Below are 26,324 nucleotides of genomic sequence, written 5' to 3'. Positions count from 1 at the left end.
TTTGGCCAAAAAACTTTGCCCAAATCTAATAATAAGCATATTACATATATAATAGGAAAGAAGGAAATTATGCAGTTATATATTAAAATAAATTAAAAGGAGAGGAATTAAAACACTAGCTTGTATCAAAGAGTACATGAATTATAACTAGACGGCGGGGGGGGGGGGGGTTATGCCAACGATTCTGTCTTTATAGGGATATGTCAGACTTGGAGTTCTGATACAGAAAAACAAAATGGACTTCTGCAAAACTAAGACTTTATCAGACCAAGTAAAATTTATAATTATTATGTAACTTTACTACGGGGCCTGATTCTCATTTAGCCCTGGGCTCTTTACCACTGTGGTAGTGTAAAAGGGCTTTATGGCAACTGTGACTCAAGTCTGTAGTATTTATTTTGTTTAATCTAAAATGAATTGAGTCTTGGCTGTTTTATCTGGGGAACTTATTAATTGGTACTCTTGAAGGAAATAGATCTCTGGAAAGCATATGAGTGGGGCAGCGGGAAGTCATGGAGTCTCAGCTGCCTTGTCCTTTGGCTGATATTTTTATTTGACTTACCTCACGCCTCAGGAATCTTCGTATTTTAGTTCATTTGTGAAATTATTTCTGCACTGATCTCCAAGTGATGGGTAGGAAGCTTATAAAGTCTGCATTTGTAAGCAAAGAGCTTAGAAAATCTATAGCAGTATACACTTATTTTACAAAATCTAAAAATATTGTATAGCAATTACAATATGTATTGAGAAATAACTAAAAAAATAAGGATCCCCAAAAAGTTAAAACTATAGCTATTCACTAATTTTCACTTTGAGATCAAAAGACAAAGGAGTTATTTCTGAAAAATTTAAAAAATAACAATTTTTCCAAGTCTTCTAATTCCAAATAGCTTTGTTCATCTCCCTCAAACTTAAGAAAAAAACTTCTCTTCTAGCCTCAGACTGTGCATGTGAAAAACCAGGCCAGAAATTTTGCTAAATTAGTGGGGAGACTATCAAAATCACCTAGGAAACTGCCTAACATAGAATTAATTCTGTGGCTCCAAAATAAAGAACTGTTAAATGGGAACAGGCCAGCTTAGTCCCACAAGTCCATTAGCTTTAGGATTTCTCTCAAACACACTAGAGCAAAAGGGAAGTCTGGCTATGATACAGAGGAGCTTAACCTTTTGAAACGATATATTTGCTGACAAGTACTATAAGCAATATGTCATATTTTACTTACATTTCAAAGTTATTGCATTCAATGCCAAAATAATAAATTAATGTTTATAATTCCCTAACAGAACTTGATATTTCAGACGAGAAATAGAGAAGATGGAAAGTTGGAGACTTAGAGAAAAAGATATCGACAAGAAATTCTGAACCACTGAAGCCTTTCTGCTGAAATCCATTCTCCGTAGAAGTCCTTGAGAAACAGTGACCCATTGGCAGTTATTCAACTGAGCAATGAATATTTAAAAATATATAAAACTCCAGCTACTTGTTTTTTAAATTTATTTTTTGTTATCAAAGACAATGTCCAGAAACATACAGTACTAAAGAATCTGTTCATGGCATTGTTTACAAAAGTTCCTAACAGACAGTGAATATTTTATTGTTTGAATGTATCCTTTATTATTAATGAGGTGAACTAATCAATGGAATTGTTTCTTTTAAATGACTCTTGTAAAGAAAAAAGATCTAGTCTGATTTTTTAATCTGTTGGTTGGAACAAGTTCACCGCTCGTGACAAGACCAGTTAAAGATCAATTCTTGCCTATCAGTGGAACTGGGCATGGCTCTTCTGAAAATGTCACAGATCTTTCAAATATAGGCACCATGTTGTAAATTCCGTACATACAAAATATGTTCATGTCACTCAAATTACACAATATGGCAGTGTTGTAAGTCTGAGTATTATAGTCAATTAATGGCAAAGAAGAGAGCACAAAGCTCACGTATGACTAATGATAGGGACAAATCTTGAAAGAGACAAATAGTATAAAACAACAGTTTTCCTGGGAGGATGTGTGCACACGCATGTGTAAGAGTGCATATAACAAAAAAAAAGTTCATCACAAAGTTCAAATAATGGCCTGTCCATTTACTCCAAGCTTCTTATTCAGTCTGAATGCTAAAGGCTTTCATTTTAACTACATGTTAAAATGTGAATTCAAATCCCATATAAGCCTTCTGTATGTTGGTTGGTTCAAACCAATTAGAATTAAGAGTGAGTGACAACCCTCCTTCTTTTGTTCTATTTGTCAGCCTCTGGGTATGTAGGGTACTTGACCGTCTCGATTTTCTCCTTTACTTTGTAAGATGGGTACAGGCCTGTTCTCCCTAATTTCCTATTGATGCCTTTAGAGTAACCATCCCAATGGTTTCCAGCCACACCAATTATATCTTCAGGTTCCATGGGGATTTCATCAGCAGTTCGTGGATGGTGGGCATAAATGGCAATCTGGTTGTGCGCATTTTGTCCTCCAAAATAGTAGATATCATCCAAAGAGTGGAAATGTGCTGAAGCATCTGGATGCAAAGTCTGCATGATTTCATAGGCAACTCGACAAACCTTGCAAATAAAAACAGAAAAGAAGCCATCAGTGCAGTATGTCTCTAACTCAACACAACATTCAACAGTCAACAACCTACACCCCATAGCTACATTGCACACAAAAGAAGTTCAAGCACTAGAATGTCCAGCTTAAACTCCCAAGTTCTTTAAATGGTATATGTGAAAAATACTGTATGCTTGCTAACAAATACCATGCAACTCTGCTGTTAGAATTCTTAACATCACATTTGGGAAAAAAGAAAATGAAAACTTTGCACTTTTCAATAAAGAGATGAAAGCTGAAAAAATCATGGATTTATAAATAATCACAGTTTAGCTTTGTCTTTTTTTTCTTTTAACAATAATTTGAAATAAAGCAACAAGTAAAATGTGTCATCGCTCTACATAGAAAACCTTGAAAATCAGTGTTTCCATCCCCCCCCGGGATTTAGAGTTTTTACTGAAACAAAACATTAATCAAGGGCTTTACTTATCCACTGTCAATATTCTGGACCACTCTCAGTAAGTTTCAAGTCAGGTCCTAGAATAGAGTCAGCATTGGTGGTGCTGATGAATGACACCTGTCCTGTCCACAGAGGATGTCCAGGCCTACACTCCTGGGACTGTCTATGGCTTTTGATATCACTGAATACCACTGTTTCATCTCAGCGACATAGTAAGGAATAATGGAAAAGCACTCAAATACTTCTAATCCTTTCTTGCAATTGCTAATGACTCCACCACATTCCTTCTCCTCCAGAGCATTCACCTCTGGTACCCCACAAAGCTCAATTTTCTCTCCTATCTTTTTTAACTTCTGCATGAAACCATTGGGCAGGATTGTGAGATACCATGTTCTACATGCTAATAGCATGCAAATGACACCCAGTTCTGTCTCCTTTACCTCATATAAAAATATCACGATCTCCCAGCTATCCCAACACATGGCCAAGATCAGAATCTGAACAAAAGACAGTTCTTCTTCGAGTTCCGGTGCATGTGGCTCTCACTTATGGCGGGGAAGCACTCCTTGCACAGGAGTTTAGAAGTTAACTAAGTTATTAATTATTAGCTACTTAGTTAAAGAAAAAAAAGATAGTTGTTGCTTTAGTGCAGTCAGTGAGGCTAGTCAGTTATCTTGTCAATTTCAGGCTTCAAGTCCTGCCCTTGTTGCAGGAAAGTTATTTCCCTCATGGACGGACACAACCATTATCTTTTTTGCTTACCGGAATCTCACATCCCCTCAAAGTGTGCTATCTCTAGAGCATTTAAGAAGAGCACTCAGAGCAGGGCCGGCTCCAGGCACCAGACGAGAAAGCATGTGCCTGGGGCAGCACATTGTAAGGGGTGGCATTCTGGCTAATCTTGGGGTGGCACATTCCAGCCGGTTCTTTTTTTTTTTTTTTTTTTTGCGCTTTGGCAGGCCATTCCACAGCTCCGGAGCCCCCGGCCGGCTCCCACACTCCGCCAGTCCCAGCCCAGCCCTGCAGGGGCACGGATCCCGGCCTGGGGGGGCAGGAACTAGCAATCCCCACCGCTCACCATGCCGCCGGACTCCCCAGGACGCGCCACTCCCCGCCACCTGCACCGGCCTCTGCCTCCTGCGCTGCTCTGAGCCCAGCCCAGCTGAGCCGCCTTTAAAGGAGCAGCTGAGCCAGCACCTCCTGCAGCCCCCGGGGGCTCCACATGCCCGGCTGGGAGAGGCACCCCAAGGCCGAAGGGGGGAGCCCCTTTCGCCCGGATGCGAGTGGGCTGCAGCGCCTGGCTGCCCACAGGCAGAAGGAGCGGGCGGGCACCACCCTTCATCCCCCTGCGAGCTGCCTTGACCGCGCTCCCTGCAGCTGCCGTTTTGGGGTTTTTTTTGCTTCGACAGTCCAGCCGTCCCCGTCCCCCCCCTTTTTTTTTTTTTTTTGCTTGGAGTGGCAAAAAAACTAGAGCCGGCCCTGACTCAAGAGGTCCAGAGAACATAGATTGAGGATCTTTTTAATGGAAAACCTGTGACACCTTAGTCAGACTCTGACTTACTACAGTTACAAGGAGTCTCTGACCTACATTTGGTGACCCAGTCATTGAGTCTTCCAGCAATGAGGGAGGTTACACTAAGACTCAATGGCTGGAGCTGTCAGGCACTTCTGCTGCCCAGAGAGTCAAGGACTACTCCAGCAGTTCTTCAGCCAGGATGAGGTGAAGTTCTTCAGACAGACCCAAAGGTGTGACAGATAAGCCAATTTCCTGCAATATCCTAGACAAACCTTATTAAATTAAAATTTCAGTATCTTAGGAGTTGTATTGTATTGTATTAAAAATGCAAATGTGTGTGTAATATTGTGGGATTGTATGTAACCTCTCTAGGGAAGAGAAACATGGCTAATGTAATACCTCGGAAGTGTTATGAGCTTCCAAGGACTCTCAAACAGTTTGCTAGACGAAGTTAAGTGTGGTTTCTAAGAAAAGATGATCATCTGTTATATGAGGACAAGATCAGACGCTCAAACTGCATAAAAGAATGACTCAGCTTCATGGGGGTACTTATTCTGAGCTAAGAACTGTTATGAACTTGTGATCACAGAAAAACATCTTGGTGGGGTTTGAAGGACTGATCACCTGCCAGAGCCCTTGTTGGGGAACTCACAGTGTAGGCAGGGAACTCTGCAGTCTGGAAATACCCAGGTCAGAAGGGAGAGAAATGCATGTCTCCACCCAAGAGAGGTGATGTCTGGGGAGCTGGAAGCCTAAGAGTGGGTGCCCTTGTTGGATTATATATCCTGTGGAAATACAGGTGCAGTTTCTCTGAACTGTGACAGTGGGTACTGAAAGAACCACTTAAGACGGCATCTGGGAGGTCAGCATTAAGACTGAAGGTGACACCACCAGATCCTCACCCTGTAACAGCTCTGACTTTGAAGAGATCTTGGACAGACTCTTCAGCGTGGGCGTCCTCAGTACAGCAACTGCACCACACGCACTCCATGGTGCGGTCAGGGGCTCGGGCACTGGAATGTACACAGTCTTATCCCTCGGTACTGGCTGAGAGGATGCCTGAAACCTCATTAACCCCTGGAGTGCCGAAGTGATTTTCTGCAGATAAGGAGGACATGTCAGCTTCCTCTCCCTCTCAATTAGTGTAGGAATCGTCTTCAATCACTACTTTTAGAAATGACATCAGAGTTACCGTGGAGTTATGGTCTCCGTTCCTGGATTATTTTTCTTACCAACTACATCACTGACTTCATGGGAACATCCCAGGGTTCCTGTCATGAGAATTTATCTGGATCCCAGGACCCATAGTCTGGTCAAAGTGCCTACTCCAAAAAATCTGGTAGCACCCTCAAGTGCAGATCCACACTTGCAGGACTCTTCATCCGCCTCTCAAGCACCCATTCAGGACCAATCATCAGATTGTCATCCATCTTCAGTTCTCTCTCAAGCTAGGGACTATTACCGAGAAAATTACCTCACTGACTCTATGCTTAGAACCCTTTCTTAAGATCCAGACTTTATTCCTTATCCATATAGATTTCAGCCATGGCCTTATTTGCCTCCCTGGCCTCAACATTCAAGACCAGCCAGTAATTAGTTGGCTTCCCTTCATGTACCTCTTCAGGTTAGCCATCCAATTTCTGTTCTTCCTCTGGTGCCTCAAAAGAGTACCTAATCTCAACCTCTACCTGAGGAAGAGGACGGAGAAACACAGGATAACCCTTCTCCACCTGCAGATTTCTCTACACCAAGTGAAACTGCTGCACCTTCATGGGCAGATGAGTTTAAAATATATCAGGCATTCTTAACAAGAATGTCAGAGGCTCTAGAACTTCCCTTGGAGTTAGTTCCAAGGACATGCAACTTATTTAATATTTTACAACTGTCCACAGACTAGATTAGCCCTTCCAGTATCTATTTCAGCAACTGCAGAAAGAGCTGAGTGAAAGTATCAGGTCCTCCCCTTTGGGATTTGAATATTTCTATTCACATCCATCACCCTCCTTCATCTTGTTGTCACTGCAGTGAATGAACAATCCAAACAAGTGTACCCAACTGCCCCTTGAGATAAAGATAAAAAAAATTAGATCTCTTTGGGTAGAAAGTAGATGCCCTGGCTTGGCTTAAAGTTAGAATCATAAGACTACTTAGCCATGGTGACCAAATAAAATTATATTCAGTGGGACAAAGCAGAGTTATTTCTTCCAACAAGGTACCTCCTGACTTAATAGAGGAGTTTAAATCAATTTGGTCAGAGGATCATCTCACCATCAGAACCTCTCTTCAAGCTACCTTACACTCTGCAGACCCAGGGGCTAGATTGGTGTTCTCAAACTGGGGGTCAGGACCCCTCAGGGAGGTCACGAGGTCATTACATGGGGGGTCGTGAGCTGTCAACCTCCACCCCAAACTCCGCTTGCTTCCAGCATTTATAATGGTGTTAAATATATTAAACAGTGTGTTTAATTGATAAGGGGGGTCAGACTCAGAGGCTTGCAATGTGAAAGGGGTCACCAGTAAAAAAGTTTGAGACCTACTGGCACAGAATCAGACTTTAGGACTGAAAATGAATCTAAAGAAATCTCAGCTAAAGCCGTACCAACACTAGACTCCTAGACTCCAGGTGATGCTAACTCCAACTCTCCTAGACTCCAAGTGATGCCTTTTGCCAGATTGAGACTGAGGCCTCTTAATTCTTGGATTAGACCAGTTTATCATCCAATCACTTACAGCATGAACTGGCAAGTCATGATCCCTCGGTCAAATCTCTTGTCCCTCTGTTGGTGGTTAGAGACAGACAATGTTTGTAGAATTATCTCCCACCCAGATATTAGTCACCAGATGGATCCAGAAGCTGATGGAGTGTGGAGCTGGGTCAATTCCAGATATATGACCTATCGAACTCTGCAGATCGATCAGCTCATATAAATATGTTGAAGCTCACAGTGATTTGCTTCACTTGAAAATCATTCCTATCACTGTTGAGAAACCAAGCTGTGCAGATTTTGACAACTCCAAAGCCGGGGAGGAGCAAAATCAGACTCCTTTGTCAAGAAGCCATTCTGTTCTGGGAATGATGCATCAATCATTGCATAGATCTCATAGTGATACATGTCCCAGGGGAATAAAATGCTCCGGCAGATCAACTAAGCAGGAAAAGCTGATCGACTCACAAATGGTCTCTAAAGGAGTCAGTGCTGAAACACATCTTCCAAACATAGGGATTTCCAAAAACAGATTTCTGAAAACAGATCTAAAAAAACCACCCTGTTTTGCTCGAGAGGTCGGAGTAAGGGTGCTCTAGCAGATGAATTTCTAATCTCCTAGTCACATCACCTGGGCTATGCATTTTCTGCTTTTCCTTTAATTCTCACAGACAGGCCTCATGATCCTTGTGGCCCCAGCATGGCCGTGTCAGTTTTGGTATCTCTCCAATCATCAGTTCATAGCTCTCCCATTTCTACTGGACTTAATCACTCCAGACTCAGGACACAGACTCCATCTGGAGCCAATGTCTCTTCACCTCACAGCCAGGAGACTCTCTGGTTAACATTATTCAATATTCCCATGAAGTCCAGACTAGGAAAGTGTATTTGGGAACTTTTTTCCTATGAATGCAGTCAAAACAATCTGATCCTCTTCAGGCATCTATTCCATTAATCCTGGACTATCTTCTATTGCTAAAACAGTCAAGACTTTCATTGAACTCGAACAAAGTTCACCTAGCAGCCTTTTATCCTCCTATTCAAGGTTCTTTGGTGTTTTCTCATTCAATTTATGAGAAATCAAAAGATTTCTTATGGGCTTATTGCACATGTATCCACCAATAATACAAATACAATTTTCTTGGGACTTAAACTTAGTCCCTCCTTCATTTATGAAGCTTCCATTTGAGCCTCTGTCATCTTGCTCCCTCCATCATTTATCAAGCAAAGTGGCATTTCTGGTGGCAATCATTTCTGCGCATAAAGTGAGAGAGATCTAGGCGTTCATGTCTAACCCACCAAATACAATATTCCATGCAGACAGGGTAACTATACAACCTCACCCTAGATTTATCCCTAAAATGATCTTGCTCTTTCATATTAATCAAATATACACATACCTGTATTTATTTCCAGGCCTTGCTCATCCCCAGACGAGACAAAGTTACATACTCTAGACGTCAGAAGAGCCCTGTTGTACTATCTTAGTAGAAAAAGATCATTCAGAAAATCTCCTAGACTCTTCATAGCATATGGGAATGCATCAAAAGATAGACCAATCTCCTCTACAATATCCAAATGGATCGTATATCAAGATTTCTTACATCATCAATAAATTACAACTATCAGGTAGGGTGATTGCTCATTCTACCAGAGCCCAAGCTACCTTAGCAGCCTGCTTCAGCAGAGTTGCAATCATTGAAATTTGTAGACCAGCAACATGGTCCTCAGTTCCCACATTTACCAACCATTACTCTCAAGTATCAGCATCTACAGGAGATGTTCAACCATTTTATATGAAAGTCTGTTCCCTTTATAAATGAATTAAATGTTTTTGATATTTCCAGCATGTTAGCAATTGTAAAAATCAGTAGCCCTACAATATAGACTGGAAGAATCAATTTGCTGAAAAAGACTAATAATGTCTTCTTGCAAGATCATCATGCAAAACCTCATGCTTGACAGTGAAAGTTGACATTCGCTGCAGTATAAAACTGCCATTTAAACAAATATTGAAATAAATGGCCATACCATTTTGTCAATTATAATACCTTAGTAGCAGAAGCAAACCTTTCCACCCCAAGGAAATGTTAAATACACAGCAGATGATGTGCATATATATAATGGGAAGCTTTGAATTCCATCCCACAGCTTTTTATATTCTGTGCAACTCATCTACCCATCTCTATCTGTTAAATTATATCTGTTCATTCATTTTGGAAAACAACCCATTTTATGGCTATTGTTTAATAGAAATATTCTGTACCAGCATAATATTCACATATTACAGAATGCTCACTGAGTGGAGCATCTAGCAGGGAGTACATGGCACTGAGATTTGCGCTGTTTACCTCTGGTCCTCTGTGTAGCATTTAAGATGTTTGTCGTGACCTATAATGCTCAGAAGGGCCTGGGACCTGTCTAACTGAGGACTGCCTCTCCCTCCATGACATACTGCCACAGCTGTTGTCAGTGGAGACACTCAAGTTGGATTGCCCTTTTTATAAAAGAGAGAGTGCTACTGATGAGATATTCTTGGTTAGGGCTCTTGGAGTTCATCCTGCCTTGGTCTGGAATAGCCTGAATATGATGACTTTTGGAATAGGCTGAAAAAAACATTTGTTTGACCGGGTTTTGCGGGAGGTCTGAGGGTATGTTGTGGGGTATAATTTGGGGATGAGAGGCTTTTCTGTACTTAGTTATTATCTGCTGGCTCTGATAAATTGTTACCGCAATTTGATTATTTCTGTCAGAGTTAATTTATTTTAGTATTAGTGTTAATATGGATATGTGGTTATTGTATGTTTAATTATTGTTAGCGTGCAGAAGGTCATCTGTCTTTTGAGGTTGTGCAGCATAGTCACCTCCTAAAGTGATTTCATCACTCATTAGTATTATGCCTGTGTATCAATGTAATAACACAATCATGTTGGCCTATGCAGACAATATCCACAACTGAATTCTCTTCCGATCAGCACTGGCACTTAAGAGCATAAGTGACAGAAGTAGGCCCTTTGTCTGATTTTAATCACACCTTTTAGCTTTTTCACTATACCCTCCATCTGCCTAAACTGATGTCTTTTGGATCAGATGGAGCATAATACCAGTGAGAAAACACTGCTTTTACTATACTATTTGTATTTTAAAATCCTTAAGAATTTATCATGATCCTTGAAATTATATGTACATGTAATAGAACAGAAAATACCCACAATAACTATTGTATTATTCATATTCTCACTGGACTGAATTGCTTCATAAAGCTACTCAAGAAAACAAGCCTATAGCATGTAATTATTTGCACAACAAATCTTAGTGGATTACAATGGATACTGTAAATTTACTGTACTGCTTCTGGCCTCATAGAAATGTAATTGACCCTGAAGAGGAATTACATTTCTTCCTTTCCCCTCCTCTGATTCCTATAAAGTAATCAACTGAGGCCAAAGGCTGAGGTGTTTAAACCTCTCAATATCAGCGCACTGAAGCGCAGAAAAGGATAGATTCGGGTTATATACTGACTGTATGCAAAAATCATAGAGTATTATACAGGCCTAATTACCTTCTGCTTCTTTTAAATGCCCTGACTAAGCCAAGTACATTAAACAACTACGATGGCTGACTTCAGCGGAGAAGGTGTAATCAACCAGTGCTAACAGTTCAATATGCAGATAATAAGATACAGAATCTTTTAATTCTTTCTTGAAATTTTCACTACAAAACACGGAGAACATGGTTCTGTAGATGCACCAGCTAGCATTAAGTAAAAAAAAAAAACCAACTCAGACTTTTAAAATAATTGACCTGATGAAATGTATATTTAGATGTTACATTGCAGTTTACCTGTGAGGAAAATGTACAGACCAGGAAGTCTGCCTGAGACAGAAAGTGGATATCCAGAATAACACCCCGCAGTGAGTTTTCAGTGTATCGATTATGAAGTCCAGCTGACCAAGATATGGAGTTATCACTGATAAATTCATAATTTGGATATCTGGTAAAGATATAATCTACAATTAATATCAAAGCCTTAAAATTAAAATTTTACAAACCAGCCTAAGCATAAGAGCAAGTAGTTTTAAGTCACAATTCTCATTTACAGGGAATTTACCATTGTCTTTTTGACCATCTAGGATTTTAGCCCTCTGTCCTCCCCTTTGCCCCCTCATAAGGCCACCTTCTCCCACCCTCCCCGTGTCCACCACCACCAAAAAAGCCCTTCACCAAGCAAAGTTTTGACCCTGTAAAGGGAGCAGTGCCAGAGACTCCATGTGGTCGACTAGGGACTTTGTTATGTCTATTGATTTAATGTGGAAGGCACTCAGATACTACACCAATGGGCAGCAGGATGAAACCCTAAGATAGATAGTATAGCACTGTGTCTTGATTTTAGTATACTTTTACCCATGTTTACTACCATACTTTCTTGGAGGCTTTTAATTAGAGCATTCCATATGGAAATCAATTAGTGGTGATCGGGTCTATCAAATAAACAAAAGAGCAGAAACTGAAAAAAATCAGTTGCATTTTATAACGAAGTGATTTAAATTACAGCACTGTTCAACCACAGTTACAGTGTAATTGTGAAGCATACCCCATATCGTTAACCTGCCAATTATTGGATTTTTTTAACTAAGTGCATTTATCAAAATGTATAACTTAATACATTACCCTGTAATTACTATAAAGTATGATATTAATAGAATAAATAGTGAGTAATTGAGTCATATAGTTAACAATCTAGTTATATGAATTAATGGTACCTACAATATCAAGAGTTCATAATTTAGAGCAGCCCTCAACACTGGGGCCAGAGCAGCTACTGGTCCAGAATCAAGGTGCTATAACTGGCTTTCTCAGTACCTTCCCTTCTCCTGTGCTGAGCACAGCTCAGAGTAAGAGAGATTAGCTCCAAGTGCTTGGACCATGACTGAAGTTAGAACAGGGTTCGGCAACCTACGGCACACATGCCAAAGGTGGCATGCGAGCCGATTTTTAATGGCACGCTGATGCCAGCTGAGGTCCCAGCTGAGGTGAGGTGAGGTCCCAGCTGATGCCAGCTGAGGTGAAAGAAACCCCAGGCCGGCAGCGGGCTGATCGGGGCCAGTGGCCGGGACCCCAGGCTGGCAGTGGGCTGAGTGGGGCCGGCAGCTGGGACCACAGAGCGGCGGCAGGCTGAGCGGCTCAGCCCACTGCCAGTCTGGGGTCCCGGATGCCGGCCTCACTCAGCCCGCTGCTCTCCGACAGGGAGTTCCTCCAGGAAGGGCAGGCAGGGATTCTCCCCGCGGGGCAGCGGAAAAGCATCTCTGTGATCTTGCATGTGAGTTCTGAATTCCCTGCCCATGGGGCTCGGGGAGCACTGTGGGGACTGGGCTCTGGGAAGCAGCTGTGTTAGGGCTCCCAGATGCTGCATGAGCAGCTTGTGCGACTCTCTCCTGGCCCCTGGACTTTAAAGGGGGAGCCTGAACTGGTGCAAGGCGCTGCGAGTCGCAACTGGCCCCCCTCTTTGCATGGCCTCACTGCTGCCTCATGCTCCCACTCTCCTCTCCCCTTCTCTGTCACTGTATCAGCCCAGGAGGGGGCCGTGCCCCCGGGCTCCCCTGAGCCAGCCGGGCAGCGGTGGGGCTGGAGGGGTTTTGCAGCCTCTGGAAAGAGCAGATGGAGACAGGGAGGCTCTTGCTGTGTCTGTGCATTGTAACACAGTGGCACTTCAGCTCGGGTGAGAGTGGCCGCCCGTCTGGGCAGCTTTCAGCCCCCAGGAGAGTTCAGGTTTAAAATGCGTAAACTGCGGAGTGATCTGGGTAGGTTTTGCATCGCAGGGGATCTGCATCTCAAAGGGGAAGGCAGTGGGGAGCGCAATGGTCCCTAGAAGCAGCCATATGATTTTTTTGGGCAGCAGGGACCTGGGTCTTAAGGGCCGCTTCGGAGAGCTCCAGTCCCTGCTGTGTCAGTTTCATGTCAGGAGTTGCAGCTGAGCTGCTTCTCTGAGCCATTGGCATCACCGAAACGGAGAAGCTGAAACTCCCCTAGGCACGGTGTCAATAAGAGTATTCGGTGCACAGGTTCATTTGAAAGAACCTCCTAATGCTCCTTTATATGGTAGCAGTGTCCCCCACCATCCCCGTTTCCCCTCCGCCCCCCGCTCTGTTGCCGGTACAGTCGCTACATGCTACCGTCTTCTGAACTTGAAAAGTATCTGGGGTGTTTGTGTGGATCAATATTGCAGGGAGAGATGGGAGCCAGAAAGGGCGAAATCTACATGGACCGTCCATTTAGATCAGGGGTAGGCAACCTATGGCACGCGTGCCAAAGGCAGCACGTGAGCTGATTTTCAGTGGCACTTGCACTGCCTGGGTCCTGGCCACCGGTCAGGGGGCTCTGCATTTTAATTTAATTTTAAATGAAGCTTCTTAAACACTTTTAAAACCTTATTTACTTTACATACAATAATAGTTTAGTTATATATTATAGACTTATAGAAAAAGACCTTCTAAAAAGTTAAAATGTATTACTGGCACGCGAAACCTTAAACTAGAGTGAATAAATGAAGACTCGGCACAGCACTTCTGAAAGGTTGCCAACCCGAGTTAGAATCTTCAAACACACTTTGTTTTGTACATCAGGGGACACTTAAATATCAAGCCCTATTTGGTGGGAATATGCCTAATTTAAACCTTCACAACATAAGAACTACTGGAGTAATTTTCTTCAAAGGTGAAACAGGTCATATGCAAGGAGGCTTTTCTCTCTGAAATTAATTAGCTGTGGCCATTGAGACAGGGAAAATCCTTTGTCTAACGACAACAGCTGTGATTGCACAAAACAAGAGAGAGTTTTATTTGCTCTTAAATACCTTGTTTGAAGCATCTGGCTTTGGGGGAGATTTAATTAGAATTTTGCGTCTTGAAGGAAACATTTGTTTCAACATAAAAATGAATATATTAATGGAAAACACTCCAGAGTTAATGACTCAGTTTTAAAGGTGGACTTGGTTATACATGGAACGTGGAAGCGGAGGTTAGATGAGAAAAGGAAGAAACTCTCAATTTTGAGATGCTGCTGCTGTTCCTGAAGAGAAATAGACAGGGCCATGCATGACAGGATATAGGGGTCATATCTATGTCCGAGAGAGAGAGGAGCTGTAACTAGCAATATTTTTCTTCTTGCCTTCCCCATTGTGGCCAATAGCTTCTGCCAATGTTGCACTACTGCTCAAAATAAAGTAGATGATAATACCAGGGCTGTTGATAAATTGCAGTTAACTCATGCGATTAACTCAAAAAAATTAAATCATGATTAATCACACTGTTGATAGAATACCAATTGAAATTTATTAAATATGTTGGATGTTTTGCTACATTTTGATATATATTTTATTCTGTGTTGTAATTGAAATCAAAGTGTATATTATTTTTTATTATAAATATTTGCAGAGTAAAAATGATAAACAAAAGAAATAGTATTTTTCAATTCACCTCATACAAGTACTGTAGTGCAATCTCTTTACTATGAAACTGCAACTTACAAATACAGATTCGTTTTTGAGTGCAGTTATGTAGCAAAAAAAAAAAATGTAAAACTTCAGAGCCTACAAGTCAACTCAGTCCTACTTCTTGTTCAGCCAATCGCTAAGACAAACAAGTTTGTTTACATTTACAGGAGATAATGCTGCCCTCTTCTTATTTACAATGCCACCAGAAAGTGAGAACAGGCATGTCACTTTTGTAGCCGGCATTGCAAGGTATTTACTTGCCAGATATGCTAAATATTCATATGCCCCTTCATGCTTCGGCCACTATTCCAGAGGACATGCTTCCCTGATGATGATGCTCATTAAAAAAAGAATGTGTTAATTAAATTTGTGATTGAATTCCTTGGGGGAGAATTGTAGGTCCCCTGCTGTTTTACCTGGATTCTGCCATATATTTCATATTATAGCAGTCTTAGATGATGACCCAGCACATGTTGTTCATTTTAAGAACACTTTCACTACAGATTTGACAAAACGCAAAGAAGGTACCAATGTAAGATTTCTAAAAGACAGCTACAGCACTCAACCCAAGGTTTAAGAATCTGAAGTGCCTTCCAAAATCTGATTGGGATGGGATGTGGGGCATGCTTTCAGAAGACTTAAAAGAACTCCAATGCAGAAACTACAGAACCCGAACCACCAAAAAAGAAAATCAACCTTATGCTGGTGGCATCTGACTCAGATGATGAAAATGAACATGTGTTGGTCTGCAATGCTTTGGATCGTTATCGAGCAGAACCCATCATCAGCATGGACGCATGTCCCCTGGAATGGTAGAAGCATGAAGGGACATATGAATCTTTAGTGCATCTGTCAGGTAAATATCTTGGAACGCCGGCTACACCAGTGCCATGCGAACACCTATTCTCACTTTCAGGTGACATTGTAAACAAGAAGCGGGAAGCATTATCTCCTGAAAATGTAAACAAACTTGTTTATCTGAGCAATAGGCTGAACAAGAAGTAGGACTGAGTGGACTTGCAGGCTCTAAAATTGTACAATGTTTTATTTTTGAATGCAGGTTTTTTTGTACATAATTCTCCATTTGTAAGTTCAACTTCCATGATGAAGAGATTGCACTACAGTACGTGTATTAGGTGAATTGAAAAATACAATTTCTTTTTTTTTTTTTTTTTTTTAGAGTGCAAATACTTGTAATCAAAAATAAATATAAAGTGAGCACTGTACACTTTGTATTCTGTGTTGTAATTGAAATCAATATATTTGAAAATGTAGAAAATATCCAAAAATATTTAAAATAATGGCATTCTATTGTTTAACAGTGCGATTAATCCTGTGATTAATTGCGATTAATTTTTTTAATCGCTTGACAACCCTAGATAATACTATTATTGTTTAAAATATATCTTATTTATTTTCCTAATGTGAGTTTAGCTTGTCAGCATACTTTTATACAGAAAAACAGCAAGAGCAATAATTTTTAATTTTATTTGTCAGAAAAAAAAATACAATTTCTCTGTAATCTGAACTTTTTGATATATATAGTACATCACCACACTTTTGTGGAACTTATAAAAAGCCAAATCTCACAAAATCACTTTGAGAATCCAGATAACTGTAATTATCAATCCCTTCTTATACAGCATAACAAAGGCATCTTGCAAAAGGACCATGGAAAGTTGAATATCCTGTAGTTAAACATACATTCTGTGTGATATGTTACTATGATATTATGGCGGTAACGTGATGATACTGACACATCCAATTGCAAGTTCTTGTCACCAGGAGCACTAAGAGCAGGTGACTTTCCTCAGCCTATTCTAGAACAAAGTCCACATACCATGTAGAGTCAAAACCTCACCTCATTTCCTGGGATTTGGCTTTAGTTACAAACAAAAGTAAAAATAACTTAGAAGTTCAGCGCAAGCCTTCTCCCCAGCGTTCTTACTTTAGTACTGCTTAGATATATTCTAGATCAGTGGTTCTCAAAGCCTTTCTGCCGCTTCTTCAGGGAAAGCCCCTGGTGGGCCGGGCCGTTTTGTTTACCTGCTGCGTCCGCAGGTTCGGCCGATCACAGCTCCCACTGGCCGCGGTTTGCCGCTCCAGGGGGTTGTGGAAAGGGCGGCCAGCAAATCCCTCGGCCCGCGCCGCTTCCCGCAGCCCCCATTGGCCTGGAGTGGCGAACCGCGGCCAATGGGAGCTGCGATCGGCCGAACTTGCAGACGTGGCAGGTAAACAAACCGTCCCGGCCCGCCAGGGGCTTGTCCTGAACAAGCGATGAACCGGCTTTGAGAACCACTGTTCTAGATTCTCTCTTTCTACAGAACAAGCTCACTTTTGTAGGCATAGGGTTACCTGCCATCTATCTCAGAGACTTAGAACCCATTTACTCCTTCACAGCAGGATCAACACTTTTTAAGAAGGTGAGTTCTCGTGGAAGAGATTCCAAATAACTTGTTGATTTTCAAAGGAACACTTGTGAATTTCTGTAAATGTTCCCAGAAATCCTACCGTGTTCAACCCCACCATTATCAGCTCTATATACCACAGAGAATTGTGACTTAAAACAGAAAGAACACATTTCATACTTTAAATCTATTTAAATTTCTTGTTAGCTTGAGCTTCACTGCACACAGTGGAATCTTCTAGCCCCTTGTATTTACATAAGTTTATTCAGAAGAGAACCTCTCATTTTTTCCTGTCTCCATTTGTTCAGGAACCCCAGGCTTCTAGATGTTTCTGAATCTGGTCAGCCTCCATTTCATGAATTTGATTTTGAATCACCTTATATTATTCTGTCAGCTCTTCAATTAAATTTAGGTCATATTCTGGCTAGTTAAAAGCATCAGCATATAATACAGGATTCCTTAGGGTCTCTATCTCTCTGAAGAAATTATCAATCACTCCTCTTCACCGTAATGCCAAAGGACCAGATTGTGAAAATCAAGCAAAATAATTTAAACTGGCATCTCAAAGCTTTCTTCATATTGGATTATCTGTACGCATTATTTCTTCCCCTCTCATAGTTATCAGTTTCTGGTAGTTCATTTAAGCTTCATTATACATCTCCTCGCACTGCATTCAGAAACAGAGGGTTTTATTTGTTTTTGGGGAAGGGGATACTTTTTTAAATATTTTCTTCCTTCCAAGACCATTGATCTTGGATGTGACAAACTAGAGCCCAGTTGAAGGACTAATTCAAGCTTCAGTGTGTTGGAACAGAGTGGTTTAATGGATTTAGAAGTTACTAATGCTAATGTTTTTGCAAGACGTAAATTACAGCCATTACATAGCAAAAAAAAAAAAAAATGTTTTAAGTTTATGTAGTGGGAGTAAGGAAACAACAGTGAAGTGCTGTGGAAATTCTCCAGATGTGCTGGGGAAATTAAAATTTAAAAAGAGAGAGACAGTTTGTGCAATGCAACGGAAGTTGAAAATTAAAAAAAAAAAAAGCATAAAGTGCTCAAGATTGTATTTATTTTTTAAATATTTTCCTCCTCTTTTTCTGCTTTACAATACTAAAAATATAAATTATATTGGCTGAAGAGATTATGCTCAATTTACAAAAGTCTTACCGACGAGCCGAGGCCAAACATGGACAGATTCAGCCCCAACCAAAGAATTTCTGAGAAAATGATCAACAAATTACAAGAAGGGAAATAGTGAAAGCTGAACTGTAATCTGAACTATATAAATTAAATCACAGATACTATGTTGAAATACCTACATTAAGAATTGTACCCACAAAGGTCAGGAATTATAGGACTCTTCCTGACATGAACACTTCCATTGCACATCTATGTACTGCAAATGTAATTCATCTTACTTCGATTTTGCCTCTTGTAGTAGCGAAGGGTCATCCGTAGCCAAATAAACTCGTTTTTTGTCTATATGCATTCTGCGGGCAAGAAGCTGGAAACGTTCTTCAACATGTACCATGTACTCTTCAATGGGATGAAATGCTGCCTCTGTTCCCACTTTGTCTGTCCTTCGGACATGAACACTGAAAAGAAAGGCAGACACTTGGGATTCAACTTGTAAATGTTTTATATTTTTTATAATAGACAGTTTGGCAATTGAAATTTAGATTTTATCTTTGAATAAACATTTTTTCCCCATTATGGTGTTCAGATGAGCCTTAAAATGAACCACTAAATAAAATGAAAAAGGATTAAAAATCAATAGTGTCTACAGACAAATATTCACCCAATGTGAAATTACTAATTGCAAAGTCTGAAATATTCCAGGAACCACAGGACATACTAGATTTGTTATGTAGCACCATGGGAGGTAACTTCCATCCTGCCCTTGAAAACAGAATATAATTATTATTTTTGGAGGCCAAATGATAATACGCTCCACATCTGTCAGAGTGGAATCTTAGAGATATAGTTCTGCAAATCTCTCCAAGGCTCTGCTACTGAGTAGGCTGAGGCTGACCTTCCTTTGATCTTTTCTACATACACCTAGCAGGTTTTATTTAGTTGCCACAGTGTACAATTTAAATTTCTTCAGAAAAACTATATATAAGCTGTCAGGACTAACAGTATTACATTTTCTCTGGTCGGCAAAGGAAATATATTTTTAAGATATGCTTGTCCCCTGCCCCAGCTTTTACTAAATCAAAACACTGCCAAGTAATTCCAATTTTCTGTATAGTGCTCCAAGCATTTCTCTTTTGGGTTTTAAATGGAACCTTATTTGTCCTCATCAGAATTGCATCAATTGTAACACCTTTTAGGAATTGTCAGATACTTCCATTAAAAATCTATGGACATTATATTTCAAACAAGTGATCTATACTATTACAAACAAATGGCTTCAGATACTGTTCAGGAATTCAAGGAGATTGAAAAGGTACATTCATTGCCCTCATATGGACTAGTTAGTTTACTCCACCACAGACAATACACCTCTACCCCTATATAACACGACCTGATATAACACGAATTCGGATAAAACGCGGTAAAGCAGTGCTCCGGGGGGCTGGGGCTGCGCACTCCGGCGGATCAAAGCAAGTTCGATATAACACAGTTTCACCTACAACGCGGTAAGATTTTTTGGCTCCCGGGGACAGTGTTATATCGGGGTAGAGGTGTATTTCTTTTCTTGCTCAATATTTTAAAAGATCATGTATTTACAGGTTTCCTGGCAGCTGGCTATGCAGTCTGCATGTCAAGTCTGAAGGGAAAATCTAGAGGGAGCAATTCAGGGGCAAGCAGAAATTTCAGCTATTAGCATAGATGTAACAGAGCATGCTTGTCCTTTAAGGTCAGGTGCATCCTAGCACACCTGCTACAGAGCCATAGCCCTTTAAGAGTAGACATGCTGGTACTTCTAGTCTCCAGGAAGTCTGCTGAAACTAAAGCCTCCTCGGAGATGAAGCAGGTTATAAAAGTCAAGCTACGGTATCAATGGGAGAAAGATATGGAGTCTCTCTCCTGGAAGACCTGAAGGAAAACAAGCGTGGTTTTTAGGTCTCTCTTGGGAAGGGCCTGGGGAAGGAGCTTGAGTGACCTAGGGTCAGAAGCCAATGAGCAGGCCAGGGTTTGCCTTCAACTGGTGGGAACCCCTAGAGCCAAGAGGAGCAAAGAAGACTATTCAGACCCTAGTGAGAAGGCTATAGAGGACATCTGTAGTCAAGGGGTAGAAGAAATGTCATGAACCCTGATAAAAGGGAGGGAAAAAGTATTAGGTGTCCACAGCCCTTCTGCTAGGACCAGCAAAGTAGAAGACATAGATGGGAAGATTATAGGAATACAGATTTGATTGTAAATTATTGTCATATAATTTGTATATTAATAAACCAGACCAGAGAATTGGAGATATCTTTAAATTCTATTTGTATGAGATGTAATCACCAGAGGCATTGAAGAGGGTAGGAGAGAACTGATGCTCAGCTGTGCACCTAACATCATAGAAGTAAGCAACTGTAATACAGTGTAAAATGATTGATGTGAGATTTCTAAATATGTGGAGTCTGGTTTTGTATCTATCATATTTTGGAAATTTATTTATAGTTAACATTTACGATGTGCAATAACACATGTACAATTTCTAGGCTAACACCAAAATAAAATTCCTACCCAATAACTGGATGTTTGAAACCAAGTTTCCTTGTTGCTTCTTCGATTTCCTTTTCTAGCCATGGTTGTGGGCGAATCAAATATTTGACAAACTGCGAGACCCACCACACTGCAGGATCCCCATGGACGCGAATTAGTCTATCAGCCAGGTCTTCTGGGACAGCCAATGGCAAATAAGGTGGTCGTGGATGTAGGCTGTCAACGATGGGAAGTTCCACCACCTGAACATTCTTATCATTTGCCTCACCTGTACCAGAATACAAATAGGATGAACCAAGTGTTTCAGTTCAATAACAATCTAAATATGAGATATACGAGAATATGTAACATTCCAGATGGATCACCAGAACAGCATTTTCAACTTGTTAACAATGAGGCTAATGAACCCCCTTTCTATTTTTGTTGAAACTTTATTTATAATATTGGATTAATATTATGCCATTTTTGTGCTTGTAACAACCTATGCCACCAGTATGCCTCTTCATTGTTATTAGGTGGCTTATATATACACAATAGACCAGAAGTTCTCGAACTGTGGTGGTCTGCGAGCTCCATTCAGGTGGTCCACGGATAGTTCCCTTTAAGGTGCGTGCCTGGGTGGCCACGCACAAGAGAACAAAGGGCCATCCACCTAATTAGTGGAGCCATGCAGGTGTGGCTCCACTAATTAGGTGCCTGGACCCTGGAGAAGACACGCATGTAAGGTGAGGTGGTGGCCTTGGGGGAACAGAGTGTAGGTGGGAGGGGGCAGTGGGGTGAGAAGAGGGAGGGGGGAATTTGGGACAGGCAGGGCTGCGGCGGCCAGAGAAAGAGCCAACTTTTCCCAGCTCCAGGGCTGTGGCTGCCAGGGAGAGATGACACTCCTTCCCAGCCTTTGTGGCTGCTGTGGCGGGGGAGAGAGGGAGAGACCCCCCTCCTTCCCAGCCCCAGCTCGGAAGCTGCAGTGGTGGGGGAGAGACCCCCGCTCCTTCCCAGCCCCAGCTTGGGAGCTGCCACGGTGGGGAAGAGAGGGCACATCCATCACATTAGAATAGTAAGACTACTGATATTAAAATATGAGTTGTGTGCTTTTATTTGTAGAACAAAAAACGTTAATTACTACTAAGCGTTTTTTTATATAGTGCTTTTATCCAAAGCGCTTTACAACAGTTAGCTAACGGTACAAACAATATTTGGAAAGATCATTAAGTGGTCTGCCAAGACCATCAGCAATTTTCAAGTGGCCCGTGAAAAGTTTGAGAACCACTGCAATAGATCAACAAACCCTCTTAAAATATCACTACTGTGCATCTAGGTCTACTTGGACATTCCTTACAATTCTGAATACTCAGAATGAAGTTGAGTGTTTAAAAATAAATCAAAAACATTATTTCACACAGCAAGAACTGGATGACAGAAAAATGCAACCACAAGTGCAGTGTTTCAATCTGGGGACAGCTCTCTATGTAGGTCACTTATCAAACTTTTCCATATACTATTATTTAAAGTTCATATTACAGTAGAACCCAGAAGCCCCAGTCATGATTGTAGCTCTGTTGAGCTAGTTGCTGTACTGAGGTAGAAGAGAGGGAGACGATCAAATGCCCATTGTATATACATGCATGAATTTGCTTTTTAAATATTAATTATAACAGAATTGGTTTGTACACACATTGGGTTGCACCACTGACAGCTAAATGCCAGGGCAAAACCAGAGATATTTTAGATCTCGGGCACCACTATCAGGACAAAACTAATTCCAAAAAAGAATAAAAATGTCCATATTTCTGGTGTTCCCAGAGCTCATCTCACATGCTGAACATAAGCAATGATGATCAGACAATTAGAACATCGGAATACAGTACTATACATTTTAATTTTTAAACAATGAAATATTTAGATATGTATTTCTAGTGGGTTGAATAACTCACAAAAGATGTTATTGTCTGCAATGGATGCCAATACAGCACAATGAGAGCTGACCACTGGACCACTAAAGAAAGAATGCATTATGAGTGGCTCAGAGGATAAGTATATTTTCAATTTAAGCCATCAGAAACAAACATGGTAAAATATTTTTTTCTGTACTAAGAATAAAGTATTCTATGAAGGTTTGAAGTTAAAATGATCAGAGAATAGTTGTCAGCTATCAAGAAGGCTAATTGGCTGACAAAATCTATTTGGTGTAAGTAAGAATAATGAACCTGTGTCTTATTCAGTAAAAGGGGCAATTAGAAAATTCCCGTAGTTGCAACTGTTCTGTGTGTATGTAAAATTCATTTCAGTACACTTGTAAAACAAAGCCCACGAAACATGACATTTATTGCATGATTAAAAGGCAAGCTGCAAGAATTTTTTCACTGGTACTGTAGAGTACATCAAAGCTGGCAGTCAAGATTCAGGAATAATAGCAATAACCTCTATGAGATGTAGAACTTTAATTAGGAGCTGGTTGGTTTAGGTGAGGCTATTTTAAATTAATGTTTTCTGGAAAGAAGCCTACAAGTTATGTAGCTGCAAATAATTATTAGTCATGACTTTTAGAGATGAACCTGTATCTTCTTAGGATATGAGTCTCATACTATATAGAATTCATTTAACTTGTATCTGATAAGTTATTGAACTGATAATTGAAAATAGAATGATAACTTATGGCTTGCTACAATAGGAGGGTTTTGCCAGTACAGTTATACTGATTTAGCTAAACTAGCAAATTGTCCTAGTGTAGATGCAGTTATATCACTATAACTGGGCTTATACTCATATACCTTATGCCAGTTCGAGGCAATTATAAATCAGTATTTCACCCTCACCTGGAACACTGTGTTCAGTACTGGTCACCCCATCTTTAAAAGGATTTCACAGAAGTAAATGGGGTTCAAAAACGAGCTCTTATATGAAAAGAGACTGAAAAGACTGATATGTTTACTTTAGAGAAAAGATCAATAACAGTTCACTATTATAAAATATACAAAATATTGAATTTTGAATGCTATTGAGCAGGTAGATCTCAAAATACAAGAACAAGGGGACATTAAATAAGATTGAAAGGTGGCAAATAGAAAACTGATAGAAGGAAATACTTTTTCTCATAACACAAAATTAGACCAAGAAACTCACTGTCATTATAATAGTAAATTTTTTAAAAAAGTTTTAAAAAGGCTATGAAACCTCATGCTTCAATCTCTATTGAGGTTAGGAGACTAACAAAAGAGTGTTGTCCTCAAAACAGTGCTGAAGTGCATTTTAAAAATAGTACAGCCTTATACAGGCACTCTGCAGAGCAGTGAATTGAACCTGGAAACACACTATAGTTTTCAGACTATGACTTTCTGGTGTACTGACAGTTGAGTGCAATACCCCTCTCACATTCCATCACCACTACTACTGAGCTCTCTCTAACATTTCCAATCAGTCTTCTCTGAAAGGTCAGAAATGACTCTTCAGACAAAGATGACATCAGGGAACCCATTCTGGTGGTAATGCAGAAGCAGCACTTCAGAGAGAAGATCGGAAGAGGAAGGGCTACAAGATGTGTCCACAATCATTAACATCTACTCACTTCCCATGGAATTTGACCTCTCCCCTCCCCATTTCTTCCTCTTACAAACCATTTTAGCTTTATGTTCAATGTATATATTGTGGCTAGGCATCTCCCTCGCTTCAGGGGGCTCAGCGTTTCCCACTCCGGCGGTGGGGGCCTGGAGTAAATCAGTCCCACTCCACAGAGTTTTTAATTTCTCATTCAGGTTTTATTTTTCAATATTTACAAGGTGGGCTACTGGGTAGGCCCAAGGAATACTCGTCAGCCAAACAAAAAGAAACAAATTCATAACACGGATCTGGATTTCTGAAATGAGGGTGGTCTGGTGCTGGAGGGTTGGTGCAAGCTCCTCGCACATCTTGATGAAGGCCTGCTTCCTCACTCTGAAGTTCTGCACCCACTAGTCATCATCCCAGGTTTCCAAGATTATGTGGTCCCACCACACCACACTGGTTCTCTGGGACCAGAAATGGTGGTCCACCGATGGGCATACCATTGTAATCTCAGCACTTGACTCATCTGTTCCTTGGGACCACAGTGGATTTTCATTCCATCTCTGGATCAGCCGCCTTCACCATCTCAAAGTTTTCTTGACCAATTCCATCCTGTATCCAGTAATGTACTGCATGAACATTTGTCCAGCAAGTGGTAGCAGACCCACATAATCATATATTTGCTGCGTGTCTCTGGTATTGTTTGGCAGAATGGAGAGATGAGTGGGAGCTGCAGTTGCCAAATGCGTGAAGGTGGTGTATAGTACCAGCAACATGCAGCAAGGTGGTTGCCAGAGCATCTCCTATGACACACACAACTCTGTGATACCACCCCTGAAATGGTAGTGCTAAATGTCACATACTGAAAAATGGGATGTGTGGACATGGGTGTGTGCCTGTGTACAACCTATACTGATGCCCAGCTAAGCAATGAGGCCACTTGTCACAGGTATGGGATACACGTGCTAGCAGTACACAGACAAGTACCCAGGGAAGTGTGCAAGTGTAGACATATAACCTTAGACATGTTAATTTTAGTTACAGAAATACCGATTGAGTTGGTGGGAAGTGAAACAAGAAGCTGGATAGACTTTCTCAAGGTTTAATCTACTTATAATAACCAAAGGGGAAATTGTTGGAAAGATGATAGGCTCAGTAAAATGAATTCCATCACTTTCACAAGGAATGTCAGATGTACTTGCAGCACCCTCCACATTCTTGTTAAGTTAGAATGCACATGAATTCCTAGTTCCTGGAAGCACACGTTCCAAGATAGGGAATCCTGTGCAAATGGTATCCTTGAATAATTTTTTTTTTAAACTTAGAATGCTGTATGGAACACTGGACAAATCCAATTATCACTTCACATGTCTTACAGTCTAACATGTAACATACCATAATATAAATTATTTTCCTGATATAGAGTGAGTAATGTATGTACAAGAAAGCCCAATTGTAAATTCTCACTTTAGCAGTGCTTTTTTGCAAGAGGAAATGCACATAACCAACTGCAAAACTAAAATTTAATAAATGAGGTCATTATTATTTCAGTAGTCCGTTTTCAAAATGCAATCTTTTATTAATGGCTTATATGTTATGTCGTTTTAGGTTTTTCTACGATTAGGCAAAATACATAAGCCAACTAATTCAGAATCATAGCTCTTTGCCCGAAACATTCCTCCATGAAATCATCAGAACAACATGAAGAAAAATAAAATGGAGGAATGTGTAGAACTGGTATCCTGTTGATAACATTCTATTTTAAATTTCTCTCTTCCATCATCGTGGGTGCTGAAAGAGACACTAGCTGTTGGTTTTTATTCAATTTTTAAAAAATCATTTGGCAGATAGACTCAACAAAACAAAATGGTGTAATGAGGGAGAAGATACTCCTCTGTGTGAGGAACAGATAGACACTGGAACAGGTGGCAATTCTATTGCCCACCCCACTCATCACCAGATGCTTCAAGTAGTATTGCCTGCAAGTGTATAGTAGTGTTTATATT

The 26,324-nt window shown here is 40.6% G+C and overlaps 1 protein-coding gene across 7 annotated transcripts in view; it reads right to left on the bottom strand.

The window, feature by feature from the left end:
- Nucleotides 1–1,480: 1,480 nt before the first annotated feature.
- Nucleotides 1,481–26,324, bottom strand: part of FUT8 (fucosyltransferase 8) — a 241,304-nt gene continuing 216,460 nt past the window's right edge. For all 7 annotated transcript variants that reach the window (XM_054027425.1, XM_054027426.1, XM_054027427.1 and 4 more), the window contains 4 exons: nucleotides 20,803–21,049; nucleotides 18,543–18,719; nucleotides 11,068–11,218; nucleotides 1,481–2,557 (listed from right to left, as the gene is read on the bottom strand). In XM_054027425.1, coding sequence (XP_053883400.1) covers nucleotides 2,240–2,557; nucleotides 11,068–11,218; nucleotides 18,543–18,719; nucleotides 20,803–21,049 — 893 coding nt within the window. In that variant the 3' untranslated portion in view covers nucleotides 1,481–2,239. The remainder of the gene's footprint in view (nucleotides 2,558–11,067; nucleotides 11,219–18,542; nucleotides 18,720–20,802; nucleotides 21,050–26,324) is intronic.

Source organism: Malaclemys terrapin, chromosome 4, assembly GCF_027887155.1.
Source record: "Malaclemys terrapin pileata isolate rMalTer1 chromosome 4, rMalTer1.hap1, whole genome shotgun sequence".
In the NCBI taxonomy this organism is placed as follows: Eukaryota; Metazoa; Chordata; order Testudines; family Emydidae; genus Malaclemys; species Malaclemys terrapin.
The sequence above is the reverse complement of the archived record's forward strand: the minus strand, read 5'-3'. Positions and strand labels throughout refer to the sequence as shown.